Source organism: Triticum dicoccoides, chromosome 7B (assembly GCF_002162155.2).
Source record: "Triticum dicoccoides isolate Atlit2015 ecotype Zavitan chromosome 7B, WEW_v2.0, whole genome shotgun sequence".
In the NCBI taxonomy this organism is placed as follows: Eukaryota; Viridiplantae; Streptophyta; class Magnoliopsida; order Poales; family Poaceae; genus Triticum; species Triticum dicoccoides.
The window spans coordinates 202,716,820-202,726,704 of NC_041393.1; the positions used below are offsets into that span (position 1 = coordinate 202,716,820).

Here is a 9,885-nt window from a genome sequence, read left to right on the forward strand (position 1 = left end):
TGATTGCCGCAAGTGATTGCATGATCAGTTTGTAGTGGTATGTGCACTTCTCCCTGGATTGCAACGAAGATGTACCTTTTGACAAGGATAAAATTAACAAAGTCTTCAATAAGTGATGGGAACTTGGGGAGGTAGAAATATACGCTGCTGGGATGTGCATGTACACACCTCTCCGTCCCCATGACGATGATCCAAAGTCTGGAATCATGGATGCCTGGTTGGATGTATGGGGATAATATTCCGGTGTGGTGCTGACAGATGCATAAAAAAGAAATATGAGGCGGGACGACGTGGTACTGCTGTGATGCATGCGTGGGGCACCATCCTCTGTACTACGTCGCGGTCGTCGGGCTTGTACTCCCAAGGGACGTTGTGCCACATGCGATACCCTTTCTCTTGCCGTGCCACCAGCGGGATGACAAGGACGTGGCTGGCCTCGTCGGGCTCCTCCTCCTCAGGCCAGCAGGAGACCTAAAAGGTCATGATGTGCGCTGACAACTCGACCGGCGGTGACGTTGGCTGTGGTGGAGACAAGCAGGCTTGGGAGTCGTAGATGATTGGCATCTGAGCGTGGCCCGTGCCGGTGGAAGTTGTCGACGTGCGACGACATGACATCAACGGAGGCGGATCTTGGGAGGCATGAAGGGAGACGACAAGTAAGAGGAAGTGCGGTGTGACGAGAACGACAACGACGCAACGACAAAGCGCTAGGTTTTGATGTGATTAGGCGGGAGGGTGATCGCATCTTCTTCTGTCGGGAGTTCTGCGTCAAGGGAAGAAAAAGATTGTGTCCCAATTTTAATGGGGGAGATGTGCGTGCATTAACTAAAACTATGGTATGACCGATTGCATGTTGATTTTTGTCTCTGCGTAATTAAAGGGAGACAACAAGGTAAGAAATAAATCAGTGGGACTTACCTATTCGATCGATGGGGTGGGCAGTAACGAACGAAACGAGCGACGACCTCCGTACTGAGACGTTATGAGTAGAGATTTAAAGATGACATGTCACTCTATTCTTCATGTGTTTTTTCTATTGCAACCTTTTACAAATCATGTGAACCGCTCACTTTTTTGTTTAGGGCATGTACAATGGTGCTATCTTAGGAGTGTCACGTAGTATAAATGATGAGATGGAGGAGAGATAACTCGTAAGAAAAAGGCTTGTCTTCTCTTATTTAAGATAAGACAAGAGATGATCTCTTAGCACAGTTTGTCTCACCATGTTTTAAGGAATTGCTAATTATTGAAGATAATGGTAAGATATAATTCATTGTAGACATTTTTTTTGTCATCTCTAAATTACATGCAAGATTTAAGATAAGACTGCCTTATCTACCATTGCCCTTAGGATAGAACTCTCTTTTGGGGAGATTGTAAAGCGGGCCTGAATATTTTTTTTTAGCCTATAAGGTAGAAGGGCCCAAACGGAGGCAGCTCGGCATACGCCGTACTTTCCACCACCGCACGCCTTATACAGCGCCCAACGCGGAGGCAGTCACCAAACCAGTATCGACAAGACTTCAAAACCCTAGACCGGCGACGCGTTCCCCTCTCTCGCCGCCGTATTCCCCTCCGCCCGCGCGTCTCGCGGACGTCTTCGCGCTCTCCGGCTGCTCTCCCCGGTTCGCCCCACCACCAGCAATGTCTTCTCAGGTGAGTCCACTTCGTCTTCCCAGATCGAATTGCTGTCCAGGTCCACCCGCCGCGGGGCGAAACCCTGACGCGACGCCAAATCCTTCGCCGCGCTCACATCCCCTTTGCGTTTGCAGATGGATAACCGCATCCAGTCCGCTGGAAAGCGCGCGCGCACAGACGGTAGGTTGTTCTAGCTGTTCCGTTCGTTCATCTATTTCCTCTCCGCTCTCTGAGCAGCGCCTGAGATGATTTACCTGTTTTGCACGAGCGACGTTCAGGTAGCCGGCGTGAGGACGACTGGATTTGCCCCAGCTGCAACAACGTCAACTTCGCGTTCCGCACCACCTGCAACATGCGCAACTGCGACCAGTCCAGGCCCGCCGAGCACACGGTACTCGCAACTCCTATTTGCTGTTCTCGACTCAATCATGTTATGTGCTGGGTGTTTTGCATTTACCTAGTGCCGCTGTTGCTTTTTGCCTAGAAGGCTATGCAGACTCCACCCCACTACTCGGTGCCAGGGCGGTACATGCCGCCGGGGACGCCTCCGTCCATGTACCTCACCGGGGCTCCTCCCCCGTATGGCTCAAACCTCTATAATGGGCATCCCATGCCACGCTATGGCATTCCTCAGCTCCCTCCGGGCTCTGGATATCCGTATGGCTATGGCGGGCGAGTCCCAATGGGGAGCCCCTATGGGCCAATGCATATGGCGGCGCCACCCCCGTATTCTAGTGGTTCTATGGTTGGTGCAGGTAAGATGGCTATGATATCTCTGTTACTCTGTGGTAGCGCTACTTTGTCATGTGATTAGCTGTTCAAATGCAATAAGCAGTATCTGATATGTAAAAGAAAAACACAACTATTTATTTCTCTGAAACTTGCCATGAATTATAGTAGCACGTCCAATATATTTCTAGAGAGAATTCCTTATTTAACACAGTGTTTAAATTTTATGCCCTATTTGACATTGACAAATGATTTCTTCCCTATCTAACAATGAGTCTAAATTTTTATGCCTTTTATGACACTTCTGTCCATTTTGAGACTAAATGACACCTGAAAAGACCCTTTTGCCCCTTACGTGGTATGTTTGTACGCCTGTGTGTTGCTGATGTTGCGCGCACGCACGTGTGTGTTGCTGATGTTGCGCGCGCGCACGTGTGTGTTGCTGATGTTGCGCGCGCGCACGTGTGTGTTGCTGATGTTGCGCGCGCGCACGTGTGTGTTACAGATGTTGCGCGCGTGTGCGTGCGCGCGCGCATGTGTGTGCTACTGATGCATGCTGTCTGTGTTTGTGCGTGTGTGGTGTTGCGTGTCTTGCTCGGTGTGTGCTGCTGCGTGTCTTCCTCGGTGTGTGCTGCTGCGTGCGTGCTACATGCGTCTGTGCTGCTCTGTGTATGCTGCGTGCGTCGGTGCTGCTTTGTTTGTGCGCGTGCGTGTGTATGTGCTGCTGCGTGTGTGTGTGCTACTGCCCTGCATACACACATACAACATGAGGGGCAAAAGGGTCTTTCAGGTGTCATTTAGGCTTAAAATAGACGGAAGTGTCATAAAGGGCATAAAATTTAGACTCGTTGTTAGATAGGTTAGAAAAAGTTTTTCGGTGTCAAATGAGGAAGCAAAATTTAAGATGGTGTTAAATAAGGAATTGTTTCATATTTCTATGCATACTATATATTGTTCTACTGTACAACATTTGTCTGTAATGGATAAATTACTTGTTGATTTCTCGGTTTTTGATTTGATTTAGTTCTTGTCTCTGATGCTTGTTGAATAGGTGTTTTTAGATCTGACCCAAATGTTGTCACAGTGTTTCTAACATTCGTTTTTGAATTTCATTTCCCTGTAAATAGGTGGAATGTACAGCATCAGCATGCCCATGGATAGATATGGCTTGGGCTCACCCGCTGGTCCTGGGGCAATGGTAATTTACTCCTGTACATATTAATATGAGTTACATTGCCTCAATTGGTTGCTGCTACCTTTTGTGCCTTCTATTTATGTTGTGTGGGAAGGTTATTTCTCATTGTTCTTGCTGTTTTGGTGTGATTGACCATGCTAAGAAAGCTGCATGTCGTTTATTTCTTTCTCTTGTAGGGCACAAGGGCTGGTTCCTATTCTGACGAAGGCTCACAGAAGAAATCTGCTGGTATAAATTTGCATTGTCCTTTTCACTGGTCAATCAATTTTGTTGGCACTCAGATTTATTCTCTGCCGCTTCTCTTGAACTATTTTAGGAGCTGGACGTGATAATGATTGGAAGTGCCCTAATTGCAACAACATTAACTTTGCCTTTCGGACAGTCTGTAACATGAGAAAATGCAACACACCAAGACCTGACACCCAGGTTTGACACAATTCCTTCGCACTGAGATTTAAGTTCATATGTTATATTACTAGCTGAGCCAACTTCATAATTGGGCTTTGAAGTTGACATTGCTGCCGCAGCCTACAAGCTTAGTCATCTGTCTGAAGTATACGCGATGTGTAAAAACTGTTCAGTGAGATGTTGTTCTATGTGATTCGACCAAATTTACGTATGTGCTATGTATCTGTTGATCAGTGTATGTATATGTATACTTGGACTTTTCTTGGGCATTATAGCTTCACCAGTTCTTTTTTGCATGGTAATACATGTCTCATTTGTATAATAGCTTCACCACTTGTTTGATAACCATTCTTTAAAAAAAAGTTACTAAATTCTTATAGGCATGGTTTTTGAGTCGCGACTAGTCAAGTCGTGACCAGCCCTGCGGCTCGGCGATTAGTTGACCCAAGTCGCTGTATAGTTGCCATAAGTCGCTGTATAGTCGCGAGTCGCCCTGATTTCTAGAAAATGACTTGGGTGATTAGTCGGCGACTATACAGCGACTAATCAGCGACTCAAAAACCATGCTTATAGGTTGTGCATATCTAAAATCTCTATGCATTACAACTTAAACATGCTGTCTCGAACCAAACCAAGAACGGTTGCTCATTCACCTGGCAATGGGCATCAAGTTTGTGTCATGCAGTTGCACCATTAGATTGTGCATTAGTGCTTATGTGGAGCGTGATCAATTATTTTGAAGCTATTAGTGGGCAAACTGTTAGTTGCCAGAGCCATGAGTTGGTTGCGAGATCTTATGGGTTTCACCTCTAGCCTACCCCAACTTGTTTGGGACTAAAGGCTTTGTTGTTGTTGTTGTAGTGGGCAAACTGTTAGTGTATTTAGTTATGGTTATTATTTTTCTTCCTTATGTTCTTGTTAATGTTGGATTGGCTATCTATTTATCATTTTAGCTTCTTTTACTGTTTGTAGAGCTAAATTGTTATATTACTGTACTGATGACATACATATTAACTCTTCCTTCAGGGATCCAAACCTGACAGTTCAAGAGCTCCAAGTAAGTTTTTAGTGTTTAACATTATACATGTTAGTTCCCCCTTACCTTCACATATATTAAAGTATTTTGCTTGTCGTGTTATCAGTAAATATTAGGGAACCCCTTTTCAAGATATGCGTCTAAGCTTTGCACTAGTTTATTAGATATATTCGAAACACGATTCAGTTATACATCTAACTTTGACATAACAGAACCAAAGACTCCAGAGGGTAGCTGGAAGTGTGAAAAGTGCAATAACATAAACTATCCTTTCCGGACAAAATGCAACCGTCCAAGTTGTGGGGAAGAAAAGCCATTGCAGGCAAACAGTCCTGATGATCTGGCTACAGATCAGGACAATCAGGTATGTGATTCAGAACGTCCACTATGGGCCTTATTGTTTTCCGTGCTTTTTCTTATAGAAAACCAAAAACTGCGTGCCTTGAATATTCTATTGAATAGTTCCTTTATTATTTTGCCTGTCTCAATGTTCTCTTGTGCATGGCTTATATATCGTGTCCTTAATGTTACAGTGAGTCCTAGAACAGTAATGAGGGTCAAGAAGGTTCAGCGTCGTCGTCAAGTTTCAGTCTGAATGTCTGGGGTCCATCTGTGTCCGTAGTCGCTGCTGTCGTTTCAAGTTTCTTCCCCTTGGGACCATATAGTTGAGTCACAGCCTAATGGTAAACGTTGTGAAGTTGGCAACTGGAGTCATGGCTTTTCATATCTCTACAGATTTTGATCAAGATCATCCATTTGTTAATATCCTCCTGAAATTTGTTTGCTTGTCGTGGACCCTGGACTCAGGGGAAATTGCTATTTGTTATAATGGATTCTCGCTATATATGTGTCCTAGATGTCTTTCATCTGCAGTGAAGTATTACATAGACTCCTTGATTTTTCTCGATTGGTTTTGTCCAAGTTATGTTTGTGGTCTTCAGTTTTAACTCATGTTCCAGTTGGGTATTGCTGTTAATGTCTAATGGCTCGATATGGGGGCTTTTTCTTTAAGAAAAAATCTAAGAGATGTTTATGATAGATTCTTTCAACGTGGGATTTTCCCTTCCATTCATAGTTAGTTTACTTACTTTTGTAAGTAATGTTTAGGAGCACTTAGCTTGCACTGTTAGTTCTGTTTTGGAAATTCTCGACAATGGGATAGCGAAGGATAAGAAATCGATATTTGTGTATCAGACTTGCATCAGTATTTTGGTTGGTCTTACCAAAAAACAAATAAGATCTGTTGAACTAACCAGAGCAAATTCCGCTACATTTCCCAGTTATCAAATTCCACTAGGCAGATCTGTTCAGACCATGGTCTGTTTACCTTGCTTTCCGTTCGGTAATACATTTGAGGGGAAACTGCTATCACTGTAGAAACAATATTAATTCTTTCTTAGTACTTGTCAAATTTCCTTGTTGACGATTCATTATAATAATTGGTACATGCAATATGCCATTTTTCTTGAAATAAAAATTGTAGTTAGGCGTGTTGACTCCCTAGAGCTCACCAATGTCCTGTTGTGTGCATATGTTACCATGTTCTCTGGAGCGTAGCTAATGCAAGTTTTACCAATCTGATGTTTTTGGATCAAAGAGATGATAGATGATGGAAGAGTGAGTTGTGCATAATCGCATTATGGAGTGTGCATAACCTCGCATGCTTGGTTGGATTGGTGCTCTTTGACTGACTGGGTGCCATTGAAATTAGTTTTTGTCATGTAATATGGGGAAGCTTTTATCAAAGCTGCAACTTTCACATGACTTTGAAGACAGCAGTGTTCTAATCGACAAGGATGTTCCCGGGCAGGCTGCTGGACTACCGGTACCGACAAGTTCGCATGCCCTGCGCATGGCAGCTCTCAGTGAGCTGCAACACAGTTTATAAGATGACAAGTAACCATTTCATTTTTATTTGAAATCGTCTGTGTGGACCCTTCATACTCTGTATCAAGCAATCGACGGTGTTGCTCACAGCCATCTTGGTACGGACTTGGATTGAAAGCTTGGTTTAGATTTGTTTGGAGTGCATATTTTACTTTTGTTTTCATTCTTATGATTTTCTTATAATTGTATAATTGAGGATTGGTTGGCTTTGTTGATTTCTTATACTCCTTTGATTCCCTTATACAAGGCCACTATGAAAAATACAATTTGCATCTATACAAGGCAAAAATTAATGATGTTTTCTCGTGCTACCAATTTGTTTAATACTCCCTTCGTCTTAAAATTCTTGTCTTAGATTTGTTTAGATACGGATGTATCTAATACTAAAACATGGCTTGATACATCCAGACAAATCTAAGACAAAATTTTGGGACGGCGGGAGTATTACCTTACCTGTAATTTGAGTTTGTGGCCTTGTACTTTCTCCATTTTTATTTAGTTTGCATATTAACTTTGGTTAAAGTCAAGCTTTACAACTTTGATTAAGTTTATAAACAAAAATATTATTAAGATATACAATAACAAATCAACAACATTAGATTTATTATTGAATGTACTTTCACATCGTATAGATTTATTATGGTAAATATTTATATTATTTTTTATAAACTTGGTCAAACTTTACAAAGTTTGACTTCAGTCAACTCTAATATGCAGAGTAAATAAAATTAGGACTATTCTGATTCTATTCTTGCAATTACGGATGTTCCCATGTTGCTTATTTAATATTTAATATTGTTATAACCGTTCAGGCAAATCTTACAACGAAAGCATATACCAATATTACGTCGAACTTGGTGCCAAGATCTGAGGCTATTTTCAGAGGCGTTCGCCGCAATTCCACTACTCTAACAATTATTGGCTTTTCCTATTATTATAAATCGATTTTAGTATGTGTAAACACACGATTTTAATCCTAATAGTTGCCCCCCAAGAAGCACGCTGTTAATAAAATCCTGAAGTTAGCCGCCGTGTATGGAGGAGGCATGCGGCGCTAAATCGATGCGATATTATATAAAAGAAAAATGGAAATCGGTGCGATACTTCCGCGCGGCGCAAAAGGATGTCTCTGACGTGGTGCGAGGGACGCGCGGGCGCAGCGGCATAGAAGCGGCCAACTAGTCATGCCAAACGTACACGCGACAATGGACATCCCCAGATACAGCCTGCGTCCGCCGCACGCGGAAGCAAGCACGTGCGTAATCTGCACTTGTATTCGGCGATCACTCGTATTTCAATCCCTTCACGTATATATGTTTTTTTTGCGAAAAGGTCCTGAATATATTATAAATGTTCACGAAAAGTACAAAGCACTCCAAACATAATAAAAATTGCATCCCAAATTTGGACCATCGAACGACCACTACCGCGGCCAGGAAGAGCCGTCGCTTCTCTGCTACCGAAGCCGGCCTGACCTTGTTGACGGTAGCCGAGAAATCTTCATGCACGTGCCCATAGGATCAGCACTCTAGAATCGTAGTCGTCGCCATTGAACTCTTGAATTGATGTGAAGCGCCCATCACATCACATACGCATGACAAAAAATCTTAACCTTGATGTTTGAAGCGTTTTCTTCAAGAGAAAGGCGATCCCTAGCACGACTAGGATTTTGGCAGCCGCCGCCGTCGCCGGCGGTGGCTGCCTATCTTGTATCTGCCCAGGCAGGGGTCATGGGCCCCTCCTGGGAATCTGGCTTGATGGCAAGACGGGAGGAGGAGAAGAGATGAGTTAGGTGGGCTTTTGTTTCTGCGAACTGTGATATGTTTCTCTAGGTTGCTTCAAAGGATCAGGCGCCTGTAAAGCTCACGTCCCAGCACACGCCTGGAGAAGCTGTTTTTCCATCCTGGCACAGCCCCGCTGCTCTGCAGGGTGGTGTGTCGGTTTCTTGTCCCTCCGTATTGTTCAGGATACGGTAGTTTTTTTTGGTTGCAGTGAGGATACCGAGTTGGAATTGTCGTGGCTTGCAAAACGTTATGGCAATACGGGCGCTTTTGAATGTTCAGAAGTGTAGGTGTCTGGACGTAATGTTCCTAATGGAAACACACCTGGATGAGTTCCCTACGGAGTGTCTACGTCGCCGGACTAAGATGGATCATAAGTATGTTGTCCGAAGAGATGGCCGGAGCGGTGGTTTGATAATGTTGTGGAAAAAAGAGTTTGCAGTCTCCCTTAGAGATAATACGAAGAATTTCATCGATGTGTTTATTGGAAGTGGGGCTGATAATCTTTGGAGGTTAACTGGGTTCTACGGTGAGCCAAAGTGGAAGGATAAACATTTATCTTGGGATCGGTTGAGGGAAACTAAAATCCATTGAGGATATGCCATGGAGGCATGGATGGTAATAGGAGACATGAACGGAATAATGTACTCTTTTGAGAAGGAAGGTGGGAACGAAAGACCAACTCACTTCATGTAAGCGTTTAGAGACGTGGTGGATGAGTGTAACTTATAGATAATGGATTCATCGGTGATAAATTTACTTGGCATCGTGCCCTTAGCAGAGAACAGTTAGATCGTGCTCTCATGAATGATGGATGAAATTCGATGTTTCCAGGGGCAGTTTTAGAACATTTGGATTTTTACGTCGGATCATAGGCTGATTATTATGAACATGCATGAAGAGATCTCTCGGGATTCTACGCGACAGTCGGTCCTTCGATTTGAAGCCCGCTGGCTAAAGGAGGATAAATTTCATGAGGTTGTCGAGCAAGCTTGGCAGTGTTTTGAAGTTGCTGAAGGTACATCTAATTTTGCAGAAAGGCTTGCTGTTGTCCACAAGGAGCTACATAAATGTGGTAGAACTATTCTAAATAAACCATAGAAAAAAATTAAAAATGTTCAGAGAGAACTGGAGAAAGTTACGAGGGATTCTCTATCTCCGCAGAATGTTCAGAGGCAGAAGGATCTAGCTGTAGAGCTTGAGCGCTTGTT

The 9,885-nt window shown here is 43.5% G+C and overlaps 1 protein-coding gene across 5 annotated transcripts; it reads left to right on the forward strand.

The window, feature by feature from the left end:
- Window positions 1-1,458: 1,458 nt before the first annotated feature.
- LOC119337148 (ranBP2-type zinc finger protein At1g67325-like) lies at window positions 1,459-7,111 on the forward strand. Of its 5 annotated transcripts, none has more exons than XM_037609252.1 (10): window positions 1,459-1,656; window positions 1,773-1,818; window positions 1,917-2,029; window positions 2,123-2,393; window positions 3,495-3,565; window positions 3,739-3,790; window positions 3,879-3,988; window positions 4,997-5,027; window positions 5,219-5,370; window positions 6,718-7,111. In XM_037609252.1, exons 1-10 carry the CDS (start codon window positions 1,645-1,647, stop codon window positions 6,892-6,894), a joined length of 1,035 nt encoding a protein of 344 aa, XP_037465149.1. In that variant the 5' UTR covers window positions 1,459-1,644; the 3' UTR covers window positions 6,895-7,111. The 5 variants fall into 5 exon arrangements, with proteins under 5 accessions (XP_037465149.1, XP_037465151.1, XP_037465153.1 ...); XM_037609254.1 differs by having other exon boundaries at window positions 1,460-1,656; window positions 6,817-7,111; XM_037609256.1 differs by having other exon boundaries at window positions 1,461-1,656; window positions 6,604-6,739.
- Window positions 7,112-9,885: the final 2,774 nt, after the last annotated feature.